The 22,023-nt window shown below is 44.7% G+C and overlaps 1 protein-coding gene across 4 annotated transcripts in view; it reads right to left on the bottom strand.

Moving 5' to 3' along the window:
• The window catches only part of LOC121329807 (echinoderm microtubule-associated protein-like 1), a 63,606-nt gene that overhangs the window by 13,480 nt on the left and 28,103 nt on the right, over positions 1-22,023 (bottom strand). For 3 of the 4 annotated variants that reach the window (XM_041275652.1, XM_041275648.1, XM_041275649.1), the window contains exons 2-8: positions 18,676-18,858; positions 12,823-12,955; positions 6,681-6,812; positions 6,292-6,320; positions 5,218-5,244; positions 2,426-2,555; positions 785-934 (exon numbers count right to left, since the gene is read on the bottom strand). In XM_041275652.1, the coding sequence (XP_041131586.1) occupies positions 785-934; positions 2,426-2,555; positions 5,218-5,244; positions 6,292-6,320; positions 6,681-6,812; positions 12,823-12,955; positions 18,676-18,858 (784 nt within the window). The remainder of the gene's footprint in view (positions 1-784; positions 935-2,425; positions 2,556-5,217; positions 5,245-6,291; positions 6,321-6,680; positions 6,813-12,822; positions 12,956-18,675; positions 18,859-22,023) is intronic. The other variant, XM_041275650.1, reaches the window with a different exon arrangement.

Raw genomic sequence — 22,023 nt, 5'->3', positions numbered from 1 at the left:
AAAAAAAAAAATCAAATCAAACACCAAGCAAAGCGCTCTACTGGAAATCATGAAATAAACAAAAGCATGGAGCGCCGAGCCAAGAGTAAGACCTTTTTATTATTCACTGTCTTTCTCACTGAGTTTAGTTTGCTTGTCACTGGACTGCTGTTCTGATGTAATCAGCTCTGGTACAATTGTCAGCGTTGTGAAAGCCTGTCTGTGCTGTGCTGCCAGGTTGTGGGACTCCATTCTAGCTGTACCCCTGGAGCCAAGAACACTGCTCTCAGGCAACAGCACTGCTCTCAGGACAACAGCGCTGCTCTCAGGACAATAGCACTGCTCTCAGGACAACAGCACTGCTCTCAGACAACAGCACTACTCTCAGGACAATAGCGCTGCTCTCAGGACAACAGCACTGCTCTCAGACAACAGCACTGCTCTCAGGACAACAGCACTGCTCTCAGAGAACAGCACTGCTCTCAGGACAACAGCACTGCTCTCAGACAACAGGACTGTTCTCAACTGCTCCCCGACCATCAACACCCTGTTACCTTACAGGTCGGTTCCTCTCTCAGGACACATGACCCGTGTTTGGTTTTGCAGATGGGAAAGCCCTTGGCAAAGTGATGGCACTAGCAGCCAGTATTTGCACCCTCACTCATTGTACTTTCATGCCAGTATCATACTCAAAGTGTGTCAAGGGTCTACACTCTACCCCCTTGGGGGTTCAATAGCTTAAAAAAAAAGTACATCTCGAATCAGCTTTTTTGACAATTCAAACAGTAGGATTTTGCATTCTTACCACTTAACGTCATCGTTGTGTCCGGAGTAGTGTCTCTGAAGCTGCTCTTCTACATTGTACAGCACGACCACTGAAGCAATGAAGTACACAGTCTCACCGGTCGGCAGCAGGTACAGGTTTGAGCGGCAGTCCCGGCCTCTGTACCCATAGCTGCAAGTTTTGTCAAGGAGTTTAAACAATCTGGAGCTGTGCTGCTAGCCTTGATGTTATATCTGGAGCTGTGCTGCTAGTCTTGATGTTATATCTGGGGCTGTGCTGCTAGTCTTGATGTTATATCTGGAGCTGTGCTGCTAGTCTTGATGTTATATCTGGGGCTGTGCTGCTAGTCTTGATGTTATATCTGGAGCTGTGCTGCTAGTCTTGATGTTATATCTGGGGCTGTGCTGCTAGTCTTGATGTTATATCTGGGGCTGTGCTGCTAGTCTTGATGTTATATCTGGGGCTGTGCTGTTAGTCTTGATGTTATATCTGGGGCTGTGCTGCTAGTCTTGATGTTATATCTGGGGCTGTGCTGCTAGTCTTGATGTTATATCTGGGGCTGTGCTGCTAGTCTTGATGTTATATCTGGGGCTGTGCTGCTAGTCTTGATGTTATATCTGGGGCTGTGCTGCTAGTCTTGATGTTATATCTGGGGCTGTGCTGCTAGTCTTGATGTTATATCTGGGGCTGTGCTGCTAGTCTTGATGTTATATCTGGGGCTGTGCTGCTAGTCTTGATGTTATATCTGGGGCTGTGCTGCTAGTCTTGATGTTATATCTGGGGCTGTGCTGCTAGTCTTGATGTTATATCTGGGGCTGTGCTGCTAGTCTTGATGTTATATCTGGGGCTGTGCTGCTAGTCTTGATGTTATATCTGGGGCTGTGCTGCTAGTCTTGATGTTATATCTGGGGCTGTGCTGCTAGTCTTGATGTTATATCTGGGGCTGTGCTGCTAGTCTTGATGTTATATCTGGGGCTGTGCTGCTAGTCTTGATGTTATATCTGGGGCTGTGCTGCTAGTCTTGATGTTATATCTGGGGCTGTGCTGCTAGTCTTGATGTTATATCTGGGGCTGTGCTGCTAGTCTTGATGTTATATCTGGGGCTGTGCTGCTAGTCTTGATGTTATATCTGGGGCTGTGCTGCTAGTCTTGATGTTATATCTGGGGCTGTGCTGCTAGTCTTGATGTTATATCTGGGGCTGTGCTGCTAGTCTTGATGTTATATCTGGGGCTGTGCTGCTAGTCTTGATGTTATATCTGGGGCTGTGCTGCTAGTCTTGATGTTATATCTGGGGCTGTGCTGCTAGTCTTGATGTTATATCTGGGGCTGTGCTGCTAGTCTTGATGTTATATCTGGGGCTGTGCTGCTAGTCTTGATGTTATATCTGGGGCTGTGCTGCTAGTCTTGATGTTATATCTGGAGCTGTGCTGCTAGTCTTGATGTTATATCTGAGGCTGTGCTGCTAGTCTTGATGTTATATCTGGGGCTGTGCTGCTAGTCTTGATGTTATATCCAGCTATTTTCTATATTTCATGCATGAAAGAGTTTCTATATGAACTTGAACAGATGCAAAATAGGTTATTAGATGCAGTGCCCGGATCTGGAATCCTGCTAAATAAACAACACTGTGTTAATGCTTGGGCATAAAAACAAAAGGATACACCCAATCCAGTTTGAGCTTCTTGGCCGGCAGGTCTGCTTTAGCTTCCAGATTGTAGGATTCCACTTGATCTTTAGGCATGTACATGGTAACAGGACGCCCACGCAAAAACATTTTCACATACCCTTCCTCTAAAAAAGGACAAAGAGCTTCAAAAGACAGTTCAGCTCCAACAATCAGCATCCAAGCAAGGGCAGCATTAGAGGTATGAATAAAGGACAGAGTAAAAAGAAAAAAGGAGAAATGAAGGTTCGGTGAACACAAGAATGCAGGTTTTTGAAATAATTTTATTGGGCGTTTTAAAGTACAAGTCACAAGTCATGCAATGACTAACAGAACACGATGAATAGAAAGCAGTTTGTCTCATTAGCTAGATCAACAGGTGTTAATAGATGAACCATGCTATTCAAAAGCAGACTGGACTGGAAGCAAGCCAGAGAGGAAAAGTGTCAATGCTCAAGATGTTCAAGCCAGAACAGCAAACACAACAACAGTGATCAGAACAGGAGAAGATAGAAACAAAAACAGACATACGGTACAGTACAAAGAAAGTTTACAAAAACTTTCTGTAGTGTTAGAAACGTTAAAGGTTTGAGCCACTTAAACAACAAAATCAATCAGACGAGGCAGAAACTAGTAACATATCTGAAAGTACTGACTCGGGGATCTCAGAGGGCTTTTAAAACTAGGTGACCTTGACATATCAAGAGGGCTAAACAGGGTCTGGCTGGGGCTTTTGGGGAATGGCTGGGTGAAGGAGGGTGCCTTGCGGAATCCAGGCTGGGAAGGGGGCCTGTCAGACGTGCTCCCGGATTCGGGGTCTACCGGCTTCGCTAGCACCCCAAACAAACGAGTCCTGCTCTCAGAAGATCCAATCCTTTTTGACGAATGACTCAGAAATATCTGCACAGTTACTAGGTAAAGTGGTAAGGTTGGCAAGAGGAAGGGGGTGTGGTAGGAGGGCAGAAGTAATACAGCAGTTACAAACAAACACAAAACAAAATAAATAAAACCGAATGGCTTTACCATTATTATTTGCTATTTATTCATCATGTTTAAAGTGAGTGAATGTGACAGTAGGGTTTTCCCCACTTGAAGTGGACTCTGCTGTAGCTATCTGAGGGTTTGGTTATACTTCTCCCATTATCTGAACACTCCAACACCTTTAAACTGCTTTAACAATGACACTGTTTCCTGAGCTGCGAATCTGTGACTAGAGTATGGTTTTAAGAGGAGTGCAAGCATAGCAGCTGTTCATAGTTTGAGACTAGTTTTCTATTATTTTCTTTTTATTTATTTATTTATTTTACCACAGCCATGTTGTATGTGTGCTTTTGCTTTGAGAAAACCAAAACATATCAAACATATATGCATTAAAACTCAGTGAAACGCATTTAGGAGGCTATCGGCTGGTCTGACAGCCCTGATCAGCACTCTTCTATCACAAGGTAAGTAAGTGTGGAGTTGTGATCAAGCCGTCGCTCTGTCTCTGAGACAGTCCGCTCTGAGGTTCATTCACTGGACCGTGTCGGGGACCTTGCACACGGCATCACAATACCAGGCTGCAAACAACGCTTGATTAATCACTGACCGAACCTGAGCACTACGTTCAGCATTCTATACATGAAGATACGATCACGCTGCAGTGCATCCATAACTAAACACTCAACCATTAGACTTAATACTGCAACACAGCTGCATGATAAAGTGGGTAACGCTGCCTGCAGCAGCTAGTCTCGTCTAGTCTCCACTGTGCATACATACAGACAAGGAGGAGCCTGCAGTCAAGAGCACACGAGAAGGAAAGAAGGCTTTGAGAGATCAACGCCTCCCTTGGAACTGGGTCTCTCAAGAGGTTTGTCCATTTGAATTACCCCGACTGTGATTTTTAAATCTCTCTTCCCATCCACGTCCCTAACTGGAACATTATCCATGTGTGCTGAAGGCTGTAGGCTAGTGCTGCACAGTAACTAAACAGCTTTGGAAAAGGAAGCTGGGTAACCCGGTATACTGCACCAAGATCTTATTTTTACAAGTACAATCATTACACAGCCGTAAGTAACACTGTTATAGAATGAAGCTCACTTTTAAATGTTAATATAAACAAGTCTTCTATCCTGCAATACTAGTTTAGGATATCTAGGAGAGCTTTATAGACCCTTTAATAGACAGCCTAGGCATGGAGGGGGGGGGGTGGGGTGGCTTACAAAACTAGCAAAAAGCCACACAGGATTAGGAATACAAGCTTATGCAAGACCAGCGAGGAGAATTACAGAGAGGCATGTTAGACAGGCCTCTTCACACATTAGTGTTGGGGTCAGGGGTCAGGGGTCAGGGCAGGTTACTCCTACACACACACCCCTGTGTTTGTCAGAGCTCTCTGTGCCACGGAGACAGAAGAGCGTTCTCAATAAGCAGCTTTTTAATCAAGGAAACACTGACTAGGCAGCAATTGTATTATTATTATTATTATTATTATTATTATTATTATTATTATTATTATTATTATTATTATTATTATTAATAATAAATAAAAAAAAACAATCTGCAATTAGAAGGAGCTGAGTAGTGTTCCATCAAACTGGTTTAGACAGCTGCCATGTAGTAATTTATTTTTAACAAGCTCTGAAATAGTAAACGTGTTCTGGATTTTTTGCTCCAAGCCGGAGGAGAGAGTGTGGCGGGGTGGGGGTGGGGGGAGTAAGGCTGCGTGTCACTGCAGACTCGCAGGGCCGGTCTCCTAGGCAACTGTCAATGCTCAGAGAGCTACACGGGTTGGGAAACAAGGCCTACCTTTGCAGTGCGTCACTCGGCGTTTCCCTTGGGGTTACAGAGACAGAGATAGAAGGACTGGGTAAAAAAACAAACGAGCAGGAGGAGAACACTCAAGCACACCTGTTACCTGTGCCTGCCTTACAGGAACTACTGTAATTATAATAAGCATTTTCACTATGTTGCATTGAGGCTCTCGATGCGAGGGACGTCGCTAATGCCCACACACGTCACGATTCCTTTTATAAATGTATTTCTCCAGCAGCTCTAAAAAGCTCCTAACAGTCCAACTTTATTACAAGCAAGTCAGAGCTGTGTCTGTCTGAGCCAGGAGTGTCACAGGAGACCCTGATAGCGCTGTCGTTTACAGACAGAACAATCCTGGGCGTGTTTCGCTGTTCAACACGAGGTACATGCACCAAAATCCCTGGGACATGAAGACCCGTCACCGGGTTTGAATCCCTGCTCAGTATGTGAGGCACCGCCTCAATACAACAGCAGCTCTTTATCTTTGTTGCTTCATTTGATAGTTAATTGAACTGAACCTGAAAACACAGCCGAAGTTATCAGACAGTCAGGATACAAATGTGCTATTCTTGATTAGGAAATGTTCTCATCTCATATATATTTATGTCATTCTTTTGAATTCAGTGTGCAGAAATTCAAACTTCCACACATACACACACATACTGACACACACGCACACGCACCCGCACACGCACACACACACACACATGCACGCTGACACACACACACTCGCACACCAACAATACAGCTTGAAGTTGTAATAAAAGCACAGCAGATTAAATGGGCGTCTCTAAATCAGCAGTCCATATGGTGCACAACCTACAGCGGTACACATTCAATGAACCACATATATATTTAATCGCTAATCAATAACTTTAAATGCCTCCTGATGTCTGCTCCACTGATGGATTCCTGCCCAATCATTATATTATCGGAAGGAGATATTCCTTTTCCAGTCAACAGTAACAGTGTGAAAACAGATGGCAATGAAAATACAGTACTTAATTGAGACATGAGAAGGAACTAGGCTACCATTTGAAATAACAATAAACAAGGACTGTTACTTACCTGCGCTGAATAAGGGGTCCTTGTGTTTGCTATACAAAAAACAAAAAACACAATGAACCATGACAGGACAATACTGTTTCCCCTACTGTATGATTATAGTGAACACTTAGCATGAAGTGTCTCTGATTACTGTGTATTTACATAGCAGCTACACAGTAAATACATGTGAACCTACACATCATTACAATGTTATTATGCATAGTCACAATGTATTTCATGTGTAAATGTTTTGCACGATATATGTAAGAACACAATTGCATCAGAAAAGGGTTAGGGTTAGGGTTAGGGTTCGATCATGCACAATAATGCACATTAAGTGCATTGTAACTATTCATACTAACACTGTAATGACAATGATGGGCTAAGGGTTTCACAGAGACTCATCATACCTCTCGCTGGTCTTCTTGCTGCTGGAGCTGCTGCTGGTGGAGCCTGTGCGGGTGCGGCTGCTCTTGGGGTCCCCCGTGCTCTCCCTGCGTATCGGCCCTACCTGCTCCGTCGAGCTGGCTCTCTTCACAGTACTGGCCAGAAGAGAGGGAGGGGGATCAACAGGGGGAACAGTTGATATATAACACCTTCCACCAACAGAGGGTGCTAACAGCTGAGCAAACCCCAAACTCTGGGGTTCTCAATTACAGGTGCTACAGTATATCTATAAAGAGCTGCCAGTACAATTATACAGTTTACCATGGTATTTTTGCATGGCATTTTTGCAGCTTGACCAGGTTTTTCTATACTATGCACTAATAGGCTTTACCATGCCGCTCTGGTCTTGACCATGCTTATCTATGCTTCATTATACTTTACAAGGTTAACAACAGTTACATGGTATATCCAGAGGTTTCTCCTGATGGTTTAATTGTGGAAGTAAGCATGACAGCAATGACAATCAGAGCAGTGTGATCAGCATTTCAATGCAGCGTGGGCTCTAGTTTAATCCAAATTCTACCAGTGCCAGATCATGACATCCAGCTGGTTCCCAGATCCACCCCATCCCTACGGATGGCTGGACTCACAAGCTTGGAACAACTGTGTGCTTTCATTGGCTAATGCCTGCCTTTCAATCTGCAGTGTTCTTAGCACCGGAAGATGCAAATCCATTGTGTATCAGCAGTCAGCCTGTCCTCACACACAGTGTGGATGTTGCGTTTCAGTGGTGCTGTGATGGTCATTTTTGGTAATTAATTGGAGGAGTGAATCTAGAAAGGCTAAAATGTGCAGCCTGTATTGTACTGTAGTTCCAGTTAGCCAAGGCGCAGGGGTAAACGCAGTAGAATGGGATCTCTATTGTGCTCACTGGTGAACAGCCCATTCAAATATCAAAAAGATTACACAACACTGCTGCCCCTAGCTACACTACCCAGGGGCTCTGCTTGTTTCTGTTCATGTTGTAGCTCAGAAAGGAGAGGGATCCTGCATATAAACATTAACACAGTGTCACAGCTATTTAAACTGGTCCAACCCTGGTTATCTGTGAGACAAACACCCTCAGGGTCCTGAACTGTGGGCAAGCACAGGAAGTCTCACGGCACGTTTTCTTAGATTATTTCTTACTTTAGTAGGTGGTAACTCCCTCATCATGATCACCAGGGAAGCTGAGCTCAATTAAGAGACACAAACATGCAGTACTGCCATTGCTGCAAAGAGTTAACCGTTTGGAGGTGAAGAGCCGGTAGAGCAGGAGGCTCCCCTCCTCGGTACGCAGATAGGAGCCGGGGAGAGGTGTGAATTACTGCTAATCATAGTCTCTCTTAACTCTGCTAAGTGCAGCTCTTCTGGGGGTGACAGCTAACTGTGCAAACGCCAAGCCTATCCAGCCTCAATTAAAGCAGCTGCTTTCATTTGCGGATCCTCAATTCATGGGTTTAGTTCAATATCTCACTGCACAGCTAAATCTTCAGCTGGTTTCCTCTGTGTCTTTCTCTTTCCTTCAATGTCTCTTTCAAGTAAAACCTCACTGGTACATGCTTTTAAAAATGAATAACTGATGTAATCCCTCGATACTGTAGGTCATTGTACTCTGGAGATGAGAGAATAATTTGCATTGCTATTAAAATTGATAAATTATTGTTTTATTATGTAAAATATGCTGAAAGGCTGTTTGAATGTATGCAGCAATCTTAAGTATGTCAGTCAAAATTATAGAGGAAGAAGGAGGAGGAGGAGATGAAGAAGCAGCAGAAGACTGCTGCAGTCCCTTGCTTTAAAGCTTGTATCAATATCTCATATTATTCATAATCAACTGACTTCCCGAATCACGCCTGCAGCACTGCTTCAGATCTGAGGGTAATTAGTCTCTGTGCTGTGTATCCAGTTGGGGTTTTTTATCTCTAGTTTCACAGTCCTGAAAATGATTATAATTAAGAGCCTATGGAGCTGTACAGTGTCATGGGGTGGCAAAGGTAAGAATGACATTCTAGAGCTCTACTTTCTATTGTTATTAAGGGTCAGGTCTCCATGGGATAGATTATCAAAGCTATATCAGCATGATATTTATCCAAAGTAACGACACACCCAATAAAGTTAGCAAGCCGGAAATAAACAACTCAGACATTGGGTGCTGAGGGCTTGTGAGTAGTTTTGAGTTTCTCTTCTTTGTTTTAGAATGAATTGTACATTTTAATAAGCACTCGTGTGAAGCGTCTACATTTCTCCGAATGCACAAAAATGAACATTGAAAACTGAGAATGAAAGCAGAACAAATGAAAAGCAGAATGCCAGTGGAATTCAGGTGCCACGGCTTTCTCTTCAAATCAAATCACTCCTCTCTCACAATAGGGTTTATTTCACATTGTATTACGTGACCTTTGTGTTACTGCTGCGTCTCTCTGTTGAAAACGTCAATAAATACTCTTTCAACAGGAGCAGTTTTTCATGTTCTCGATAAAATATTCATATTAACAAGAAAACGTTGTCACTGTGGCACAATATTAATTATTAAAGCAGTAATTAAAGCAATCTGAAGGGAACGGAAATATAATATTGTATGATGATAACTTTTGGCATTATGCTACTTTATGAAAAAAATGAATCTACTTTAAAATGTTCTATATTGAAACATTGCACTTATATTGTAATTAAATATAGTATATGTACGACAAAGACATATTTTTCAGAGAGAGATTCCACAAATAGTTACAAAGAACAATATCCTCAAGAAAATGACAAAGCAGAACTGTAAAGACCGTGACACTGGGCAGCATCAGAGACATTGTGACTACGTGCAAGTACCTGTGTATTTACTGAGGAGCGACTGCGCACAGTAATTAGAGACGCAATGTAAAGTATTACCTTTAGTTCTTACTGGCGGGGGGGGGGGCAGGTTTAAAGGTTACACTCAAGGTTGTATTCATGGGGAGACAGACAGGGACAGAATGAAGAGACTGATTACACAGTACATCTCAATTGACGTTACAGTTTCCCGGTCCCCTCCTGTGCTGGTAGGCTGAGTGATATTTAATCAAAGAAACATAACGTAAAAACAAAAGCCTGGATTCTCCAACTGACATTTTCACTTTCTATAAAACAAACAGAACAAATGAGGGGACAGGTAAGATATATTTACTTTAACAGTGTTGTTCTCAGTTTTTAAACTACTGAAACATCGATTTGGGGTAAGAGAATCACAACAAAATGACCTAATATCCCTCCACTGTTTATTTGTATCCCATCACCCCTGGTCAATTATAATCAACCAATACCTGTGCTGCCTCCCCTCCCCCACAACCACTCATCTGTAGTACCTCACTAATTACACTCCTAATTACAACCAATTAAAACACTTGGAATAAAAAACATTTCCAGATGGAACTGAGTAGTAACAATGGAGATCAAATAGACCCTTAAACTAACAACGCCCTTCCCTACAGTACATTCTGTGAGTTAGCGATATGAAAAAAAAACATGTGCAATGAAGGATTCAAACAAGAGTGTGTCCATATGGAATCACACGATGCATGTGCTCAGGAATCAGCTGGGAATATGAAACTATGAAACCAAGCATACTGGGATCGCTGCCAGGCTGAATTAATGAATATTATCAGCAGCTGCATGCAGCCCTGGAGAACATGAATCTAATACAGCACTGGGAAAACCCTACTGGAGAACATGAATCTGATACAGCACTGGGAAAACCCTACTGGAGAACATGAATCTGATACAGCACTGGGAAAACCCTACTGGAGAACATGAATCTGATACAGCACTGGGAAAACCCTACTGGAGAACATGAATCTGATACAGCACTGGGAAAACCTTACTGGAGAACATGAATCTAATACAGCACTGGGAAAACCCTACTGGAAAACATGAATCTGATACAGCACTGGGAAAACCCTACTGGAGAACATGAATCTGATACAGCACTGGGAAAACCCTACTGGAGAACATGAATCTGATACAGCACTGGGAAAACCCTACTGGAGAACATGAATCTGATACAGCACTGGGAAAACCCTACTGGAGAACATGAATCTGATACAGCACTGGGAAAACCCTACTGGAGAACATGAATCTGATACAGCACTGGGAAAACCCTACTGGAGAACATGAATCTGATACAGCACTGGGAAAACCCTACTGGAGAACATGAATCTGATACAGCACTGGGAAAACCCTACTGGAGAACATGAATCTGATACAGCACTGGGAAAACCCTACTGGAAAACATGAATCTGATACAGCACTGGGAAAACCCTACTGGAGAACATGAATCTGATACAGCACTGGGAAAACCCTACTGGAAAACATGAATCTGATACAGCACTGGGAAAACCCTACTGGAAAACATGAATCTGATAAGCCCAATTCAGTTGCTAATGAAAACTCATAGGCACATACAAAAGAGATACTGCCATGTGTGGAACTGGCATGAGAATGGGAATTGCTTCTGTTGATCCATTGAAACTATGAGGTTCCATACTGTATTATTATTAACATTGTGACCCATTGACACTATGAGGTTCCATGCTGTATTATTAGCATTGTGACCCATTGAAACTATGAGGTTCCATACTGTATTATTATTAACATTGTGACCCATTGACACTATGAGGTTCCATGCTGTATTATTAGCATTGTGACCCATTGAAACTATGAGGTTCCATGCTGTATTATTAGCATTGTGACCCATTGAAACTATGAGGTTCCATGCTGTATTATTAGTTTTGAATTATTTCAGCATTCTCTGAAGCTGCAGCTGGTGGAAACACACATTGCATGGTTAGCCTCTGTGCCCCCCACTCAGTGATTCACAGCTCTGGCTGGTAATGGCACAGCTGAATGATAGCGGCGGAATACACTCTCTTCACTCACTGCAATTGAAAAACACCACTGTATGTTTAACTGGACTAACTGTAAAACAGGTGTTATAATAACGGCAGTATGTAGACTATATCCTCAGAACCGATGTATTTCATTAGAAATAAATATATATTTTAAAGGCCTATTGAGAGCAGGGTTGAAAAAAAATACACCTGCACTGCCTCTTAAAGACCCACAGTACATAGCTACTGAACCTGCCACTATGTTAATGCTCCTGGGGGCTCTTTATCAAAGTATTGTTACAGTCTAAATCCATCCCTGCCACAGCATGCTGCCCCTATTTGTATTCTATATAAATAAATATATACACACACACACACACACACACACACACACACACACACACACACACACACACACACACACACACACACACACACACACACACACAAACACATTCTCACATATCAGCTATAACCTAATCTAAACAGAGGGGAAAAAAGAATAATGCTGTAAATTTGGGTGCTGATTTCAAATTCTTTCAAAGGTATTTTGCTGTCAGCCAGTTTCTGCTCTACAGTGCTAAACGGATCCACTGTGGCTCCAGCATGGTTCTAACTGCAGGTGGCCCAGAGACATGCAAGCAGGCGCACACCACTGCAGTTGAAGGGTTCCCAATGCACAGCGACAGTAGTTTCACTCAGTCAGTCATTTTGGAGCAGGCAAAATAAATGAAGGGAGTGTAGGAATGGAGAAATAAAATCCAGGCGAGGAACAGCACCAGACCCTGCCAGAGACAATGCTAACAAACACAGGGCTGAATTGAGCTAAATGGTTATATCATTCAAATACAGGACCCTGTCTGGCATTTTATACATGTGAACGGACAGTAATTCACTAAAGAAACTCCCATGCACAGCAGCACCTTGTAAGTTACCGGTCTAGCTGAGAAACATCCCCACAGACAGCGCATTTTCATATGAATCCGTTTATCTGCAGGGTGCAGCCATCCTCTCACAGGCATATGTCCATTTTCTGCAACTATGCAGGGCTCCCTATAATCCTCCACTGAAAGGGTCAGTAGCTACACAATAGAGAGGCACAGTTAGGAGGCTCTTACAGTGCTGCCAGGACCATGGTACATAAACAGCCTGCTGCAACTATCTTAACAGAAGGAACATTCGGATAAAATCAATATTTAGTGTTTTGTTCTACATTAAGGGAATTGAAAGAAGGGCTGCTCCCAGCCAAGTAGCTCAATGGTTGTACCTCTTGTTTGCTGGTGATGAAGTGTCCTTCCTGGCTCCAGATGGAGAAGGCAGTGAACCGCTTGTTTTCTTTGGTAGTACCGTTCCATTATTCACCACGGGCCTTAGAGGCAATGTCGGCATCAGGGGTCTCGCTGTAAAACACATGAGAAAAAAAAAACAACAAATCAAGAACATGACAGCCAATCATCGCGCCATTTGAGAATGCCAGACTAACAAAGTAGCAACTCCGCTTCCACAGCATAACTGAGGCGTTCAAATTCCAGAATCCAGTGGAACAGAAAGAAAAGCAATGGCTTGGAATGCAAACGCTGAAGATAATAAAAGGTGCACATTGAGCGTTTTCTTCTCTAAGACTGCAAAGTCATGCACACTAAAGCGAATGTACCTGTATTCACGTGGGTGCAATAGCAGAGCTTGCTTGTATTTTAATAGCGATATATTCAGTAGAACCCCGTTAATCAAATTAGTTTGACACGTGGAATTCCTACATACTTTAATTACGGGTTCTGGCCAGCTGCTGTCCATTTCATCCTCTTTCCCCATAGCAGACCCATGGGAAAGAAAAGCCCCCGTACTGATAACACTGGCCTGCCAATTTCTACAGCAGACAGACGGTAGAGCAGAAGAGCTTACAGATTGTCAACAGTGAGGTTCAGTGAGTCAGTGCATTCAGGTTCAGCGCTGGCTAGACTAGCACTGTCTCTGCCCTGTCCTATGTGTGTACTGAACAGATGCTGCTGTGCTCATGCGTTTCAGTGAACATGCAGCTGCATGCCTGGATGAACCGCAGCTGTATTGCAGGATGCATGAGTGCGGTCCCTGATTCTGGCGGGGTCCATTCGTCTGCCTTGGGATAAACACTAGCTAACTTCTGCACAGTTAATAGATTACAAGATAAACAATGCACACCCTGAATTGCAATAACCATTTGAATTGGCCCCATTGGGTTCTTATTAAGGAGGTTTTACCAGCAACAAGCCGTAGATGGGTATAGCATACAAATTAATAGCAAGCGGTAACTTATGAAATATTAAACCCTGAGAAATAGTGCAGTACCTAAATTATTATAAACCCTCTCTCTATATGTTGCTAGGGGTTGCAATGCTGAATTCAATACATGTCTAAATTACTGCATCTGGATACCATCTGTACAAATATAGACTTCATTAAAATCATTTAATTTACACCATTCCACGAGTGAGCACAGTGCAACTAACACACTGCATCCACGAGAGAGCACAGTGCAACTAACACACTGCATCCACGAGAGAGCACAGTGCAACTAACACACTGCATCCACGAGAGAGCACAGTGCAACTAACACACTGCATCCACGAGAGAGCACAGTGCAACTAACACACTGCATCCACGAGAGAGCACAGTGCAACTAACACACTGCATCCACGAGAGAGCACAGTCCACGCAGAGAGCACAGTGCAACTAACACACTGCATCCACGAGAGAGCACAGTGCAACTAACACACTGCATCCACGAGAGAGCACAGTGCAACTAACACACTGCATCCACGAGAGAGCACAGTGCAACTAACACACTGCATCCACGAGAGAGCACAGTGCAACTAACACACTGCATCCAGTGCGCAGAGAGAGCACAGTGCAACTAACACACTGCATCCACGAGAGAGCACAGTGCAACTAACACACTGCATCCACGAGAGAGCACAGTGCAACTAACACACTGCATCCACGAGAGAGCACAGTGCAACTAACACACTGCATCCACGAGAGAGCACAGTGCAACTAACACACTGCATCCACGAGAGAGCACAGTGCAACTAACACACTGCATCCACGAGAGAGCACAGTGCAACTAACACACTGCATCCACGAGAGAGCACAGTGCAACTAACACACTGCATCCACGAGAGAGCACAGTGCAACTAACACACTGCATCCACGAGTGAGCACAGTGCAACTAACACACTGCATCCACGAGAGAGCACAGTGCAACTAACACACTGCATCCACGAGAGAGCACAGTGCAACTAACACACTGCATCCACGAGAGAGCACAGTGCAACTAACACACTGCATCCACGAGAGAGCACAGTGCAACTAACACACTGCATCCACGAGAGAGCACAGTGCAACTAACACACTGCATCCACGAGAGAGCACAGTGCAACTAACACACTGCATCCACGAGAGAGCACAGTGCAACTAACACACTGCATCCACGAGAGAGCACAGTGCAACTAACACACTGCATCCACGAGAGAGCACAGTGCAACTAACACACTGCATCCACGAGAGAGCACAGTGCAACTAACACACTGCATCCACGAGAGAGCACAGTGCAACTAACACACTGCATCCACGAGAGAGCACAGTGCAACTAACACACTGCATCCACGAGAGAGCACAGTGCAACTAACACACTGCATCCACGAGAGAGCACAGTGCAACTAACACACTGCATCCACGAGAGAGCACAGTGCAACTAACACACTGCATCCACGAGAGAGCACAGTGCAACTAACACACTGCATCCACGAGAGAGCACAGTGCAACTAACACACTGCATCCACGAGAGAGCACAGTGCAACTAACACACTGCATCCACGAGAGAGCACAGTGCAACTAACACACTGCATCCACGAGAGAGCACAGTGCAACTAACACACTGCATCCACGAGAGAGCACAGTGCAACTAACACACTGCATCCACGAGAGAGCACAGTGCAACTAACACACTGCATCCACGAGTGAGCACAGTGCAACTAACACACTGCATCCACGAGAGAGCACAGTGCAACTAACACACTGCATCCACGAGAGAGCACAGTGCAACTAACACACTGCATCCACGAGAGAGCACAGTGCAACTAACACACTGCATCCACGAGAGAGCACAGTGCAACTAACACACTGCATCCACGAGAGAGCACAGTGCAACTAACACACTGCATCCACGAGAGAGCACAGTGCAACTAACACACTGCATCCACGAGAGAGCACAGTGCAACTAACACACTGCATCCACGAGAGAGCACAGTGCAACTAACACACTGCATCCACGAGAGAGCACAGTGCAACTAACACACTGCATCCACGAGAGAGCACAGTGCAACTAACACACTGCATCCACGAGAGAGCACAGTGCAACTAACACACTGCACCACGAGAGAGCACAGTGCAACTAACACACTGCATCCACGAGAGAGCACAGTGCAACTAACACACTGCATCCACGAGAGAGCACAGTGCAACTAACACACTGCATCCACGAGAGAGCACAGTGCAACTAACACACTGCATCCACGAGAGAGCACAGTGCAACTAACACACTGCATCCACGAGAGAGCACAGTGCAACTAACACACTGCATCCACGAGAGAGCACAGTGCAACTAACACACTGCATCCACGAGAGAGCACAGTGCAACTAACACACTGCATCCACGAGAGAGCACAGTGCAACTAACACACTGCATCCACGAGAGAGCACAGTGCAACTAACACACTGCATCCACGAGAGAGCACAGTGCAACTAACACACTGCATCCACGAGAGAGCACAGTGCAACTAACACACTGCATCCACGAGAGAGCACAGTGCAACTAACACACTGCATCCACGAGAGAGCACAGTGCAACTAACACACTGCATCCACGAGAGAGCACAGTGCAACTAACACACTGCATCCACGAGAGAGCACAGTGCAACTAACACACTGCATCCACGAGAGAGCACAGTGCAACTAACACACTGCATCCACGAGAGAGCACAGTGCAACTAACACACTGCATCCACGAGAGAGCACAGTGCAACTAACACACTGCATCCACGAGAGAGCACAGTGCAACTAACACACTGCATCCACGAGAGAGCACAGTGCAACTAACACACTGCATCCACGAGAGAGCACAGTGCAACTAACACACTGCATCCACGAGAGAGCACAGTGCAACTAACACACTGCATCCACGAGAGAGCACAGTGCAACTAACACACTGCATCCACGAGAGAGCACAGTGCAACTAACACACTGCATCCACGAGAGAGCACAGTGCAACTAACACACTGCATCCACGAGAGAGCACAGTGCAACTAACACACTGCATCCACGAGAGAGCACAGTGCAACTAACACACTGCATCCACGAGAGAGCACAGTGCAACTAACACACTGCATCCACGAGAGAGCACAGTGCAACTAACACACTGCATCCACGAGAGAGCACAGTGCAACTAACACACTGCATCCACGAGAGAGCACAGTGCAACTAACACACTGCATCCACGAGAGAGCACAGTGCAACTAACACACTGCATCCACGAGAGAGCACAGTGCAACTAACACACTGCATCCACGAGAGAGCACAGTGCAACTAACACACTGCATCCACGAGAGAGCACAGTGCAACTAACACACTGCATCCACGAGAGAGCACAGTGCAACTAACACACTGCATCCACGAGAGAGCACAGTGCAACTAACACACTGCATCCACGAGAGAGCACAGTGCAACTAACACACTGCATCCACGAGAGAGCACAGTGCAACTAACACACTGCATCCACGAGAGAGCACAGTGCAACTAACACACTGCATCCACGAGAGAGCACAGTGCAACTAACACACTGCATCCACGAGAGAGCACAGTGCAACTAACACACTGCATCCACGAGAGAGCACAGTGCAACTAGCACACTGCATCCACGAGAGAGCACAGTGCAACTAACACACTGCATCCACGAGAGAGCACAGTGCAACTAACACACTGCATCCACGGGAGAGCACAGTGCAACACACTGCATCCACGACAGAGCACAGTGCAACTAACACACTGCATCCACGAGAGAGCACAGTGCAACTAACACACTGCATCCACGAGAGAGCACAGTGCAACTAACACACTGCATCCATGGGGAATGTGCACAAAGCTGAATTCCCAATGCCACACCACACCGAATGTGGAACAGTTGCAGTTCAAGTTGAGATGGGTCCAGCCTGAGACTTAGGAGATTGGAAAGTTCAGCAATGCATGCATGCAAAAAGAGAAATTTGAATTTGAATGTTGTATCCTAAACACGTGACTTGCCTCCATGCAATCTTTGAAGGAAGTAGAATTGAGGAAGCATGAGGAAATCATACATGTTCTTCCAAAATGATGCTTCTTAATGCCTTTCAAACAATGGAACTTTAACAGTTCAGTTAGCTATCGATGTCACAAAGTGTCATACACACAAAGACAACCGTGTCGCCATGTTACTATGTGAGGGTTTCAAACCACAAACTCAAAGCAACTCTCCGGGGATCGCAGCACAGCAGTCAGGGTAGTTAGCGGCGCTTACCTGGCTTGGACACATTGACAGATCTAGCAGCCTCTGAAGGGACTGGTTTTTTGGTGGAAGGCTGATCTATAGACCCACAGCGTTACAGGGGAGAGAAAGAGAGGGAGAAGAAAGAGAACTGAGGAGGCGGAGATTGAAGAAGAAATGGACAGAAGACAGAAAAAGAACTGAAGGAGAAGATACTACCCTGCATTTTAATCAATTGCAAGATAAACAATACACACTGTGCAACACGCTGGGGGGACAGACACAGACTCCAGTCCTAACTTCTCATTTTTATTAAAATTCAATTGGATTTTCAGAAATATGTCCTAACAGATCAGTTAGCTGGCTGGGCTTTTTATATGAGATGTCTACAACAGAGCAGAGTTGAGCCAGAGGCTAAATGTCCCTGGCGGGAGCAGGACTCTCTGCATTGCCAAGGAAACAAGCAGAACAGAAACCTGACAAACCAGAACCACCCTGGACAGGGGCTGGAGATGAAGGGCTCTGAGGCTCCTTACAGTATGTAACACAAGCAGGTTTGGGGGTTACCTTTGGTGGGTCCCTTCCTGTTCTGCATGGCCTGCTGTTCTTCAGAGATGTTGAGCCTCCGGACGACGTCAGCTAGTGCAGACTTCAGCAGCTGGAGCTCGTCCTCCTGCATCTGGACTCGCTGCTCCAGGGAGGCGATGCGGTCAGTCACCTCCATGCTGCTGGCAGCCGAGGCGCTGTCATCTGCAGAGGAACGGAGAGAGAACCAGGAATTGCTGTTATGGATCATCACAGAGCAGGAAGCAAACAAGGAAACACAACAATCAATGCAATTAGGGTTTTGTCAGACATAGGTCCCCTTTGACAAAGTGCCAAGACACGTTTCAGAAAAATAAATTACACTAGGAAAATTGCTGTAGTAACCTGAACAACATTTCCCATAAGAAACATTTGTGTAAAGGCTAATAGTGAAGTTTGGAATCTGCTGTAGTAGACAGTAGTTTTCACTAAAAACTGTAACAGCTTATCTGAAGAGTGTTTCTTTTGCCATGTGTGACTGGAAGTGTAGGCAGTAGACTGTACTGTCAATGGATGATGTATTTAGCTCAGACCAATAGCTCAGATTATTCTTCCTACATGCAAAAAATATATACTTTTGGGAAATGCTGAACAGCAGGATCAAAGAGAGAATGAATGATAAATATTTAAAGGACCTGCTGTCAGTACCTTCTCACTATTCCCTTTACACACATCGACTGAGTTTAAAACCTCCTCACTGTTCTCTTTGCACACATGACAGACATTAACTGAATTTGAATCAGTGCTGTATTTTACCTTAATGTCGAGGCCAATTAAACAGAACTTTAAAATCAGGGTGAAATTTTGCCATGTGGAAATATCGTACAGCAAAGTAGTTGAAGTGAAAATGAATTAAAGCTTTACATTTATTCACTGTATCTGTCTGAAAATATGTTTTTAAAAGTATATTAAGAGGTAGAGATCAGACTCTCATTGCACAGCAGTGTCACCCCTTCCCCAGTGTGTTAAGGGATGGAGATCAGACTCTCATTGCACAGCAGTGTCACCCCTTCCCCAGTGTGTTAAGGGATGGAGATCAGACTCTCATTGCACAGCAGTGTCACCCCTTCCCCAGTGTGTTAAGGGATGGAGATCAGACTCTCATTGCACAGCAGTGTCACCCCTTCCCCAGTGTGTTAAGGGATGGAGATCAGACTCTCATTGCACAGCAGTGTCACCCCTTCCCCAGTGTGTTAAGGGATGGAGATCAGACTCTCATTGCACAGCAGTGTCACCACTTCCCCAGTGTGTTAAGGGATGGAGATCAGACTCTCATTGCACAGCAGTGTCACCACTTCTCCAGTGTGTTAAGGGATGGAGATCAGACTCTCATTGCACAGCAGTGTCACCCCTTCCCCAGTGTGTTAAGGGATGGAGATCAGACTCTCATTGCACAGCAGTGTCACCCCTTCCCCAGTGTGTTAAGGGATGGAGATCAGACTCTCATTGCACAGCAGTGTCACCACTTCTCCAGTGTGTTAAGGGATGGAGATCAGACTCTCATTGCACAGCAGTGTCACCCCTTCCCCAGTGTGTTAAGGGATGGAGATCAGACTCTCATTGCACAGCAGTGTCACCCCTTCCCCAGTGTGTTAAGGGATGGAGATCAGACTCTCATTGCACAGCAGTGTCACCCCTTCCCCAGTGTGTTAAGGGATGGAGATCAGACTCTCATTGCACAGCAGTGTCACCCCTTCCCCAGTGTGTTAAGGGATGGAGATCAGACTCACATCGCACAGCAGTGTCACCCATTGCTGGTTTTACTGTGTGCTTAACCAGGAACACATGAGCTGTTCAATTGAGCCTAATTAAAACTGCAAGGGCCCTGTTTTCACACCTGATGTTTCACCAAAACACTCTGAACTCCCACGAACATGAAATCACCAGAATGAGTAAGAAGTTCAGAGTTGACTCAGTGACAGAATAACGCAGGTCAGACTGTGGCTAATGGAAGGAATTTCTTTCTCAAACAACACTCTCTTTTGTAATGTAGCAGAACAAGTGAATCAGCTGAGAGAGCTTCCCCGGGGAGGCGGGGGGAGTAACTGTTTCAGAATAGAAACTTCCAGCTTAACTAAAGCAACCCTCATCAGGGCTCGGTTATACCCCCACCCCCCCCTCTCTCAGGCAGCACGCTTCATTTCAAAAGCGCTCTGCTCTGTATTGATAAGAGGCATTAATGTCACCCATGCAGTGATTAATGTCCCATCCCAGATAAGGGCTGTCTGAACAATGTCATGGAATCCCATCATTGCAGATCCAGCTTGATAGCTCATAAGCATTTAGAAATTGAGCTTTTGTTTTGTGAGAAAACACACATTCAAACAATCCTGATAAACTCCTTGTGCAGTATGTCAGATCCTTTTTATCTGAACATCTGCCTGTTTCACAATTCATTTTTCTTTGGAGGTTGTACTGGAGGGATTCCTCTCTGAAAAAGGAACTGAGCCGTACTGTGACTGAGAAACTAATACAATCTGTATGCAGCTAGCGATCTGTATTCAGTGTCTGGGGGTCTTTCTGCCTGCTTGTTGATACGGATTCACCCAGCATTTTGCACAGCAAGCTTCTTGGGGTTACACCCCTGCCACTGTCAGCCCCCAGCCCAGCAGGATTAATGAGGCAGAGCAGCAGACTCATGCCCTTGGTGATTTTTCTTTTAACAGAGTAGAATTTTCCTGGACTCCGACAGGGAGTGTGCAAGGATTGCAATGCACGCTCTGCTGCACTGGCTGTATCGATCAGCAGGTTGTCAATACCTTCCTTCAGAATAAAAGATTCTGATATACTCTACCTTGGTTGACCTACAGGTTGCTGCTCTGTTTCGTCAAAACTGTGACATTTTACAGCTAGTACCTTAGATGAAGTTTTGCCTAGAAGTCTTTCTCAATGTTCTTCACTGGGCTAGCTTCTCAGGAGCTGTTGACTCATAATAAATCATTCCTGAAAGGAATAATAATAAAAAAAAACCTTTCCAATTCTAAAACAAATAAGAAATGCCTTGACTTGTTTATTTCCCAGTGAGAAAGACTTCTATTAAAGCTCAATAATAATTGTGAAAGGATTTCACAAAGTACCTTTTAGTATTGTATTACTACATAGGTTAAAGGGCTGCCTTGTCCCTGCTGTCTGTTTGCATTAGTTATTCCTGCATCTGATCCTGCCACACTCCCTGTTGTTCTTCTTTGATGTTAACTCTCTCTCTCTCTCTCTCTCTCTCTCTCTCTCTCTCTCTCTCTCTCTGTTGTTTTAACCATTTGAAAACCTGTGTATTTAAAGATTTCTTTATCAAAGCGTAGAGAAGGTTTTTTTTCTATCCACAATGGTGTT

The sequence above is a fragment of the Polyodon spathula genome, chromosome 17 (assembly GCF_017654505.1).
Source record: "Polyodon spathula isolate WHYD16114869_AA chromosome 17, ASM1765450v1, whole genome shotgun sequence".
Taxonomy (NCBI): Eukaryota; Metazoa; Chordata; class Actinopteri; order Acipenseriformes; family Polyodontidae; genus Polyodon; species Polyodon spathula.
Note: the sequence above shows the minus strand (reverse complement) of the source record. Positions and strands in the feature narration are given on the sequence as shown.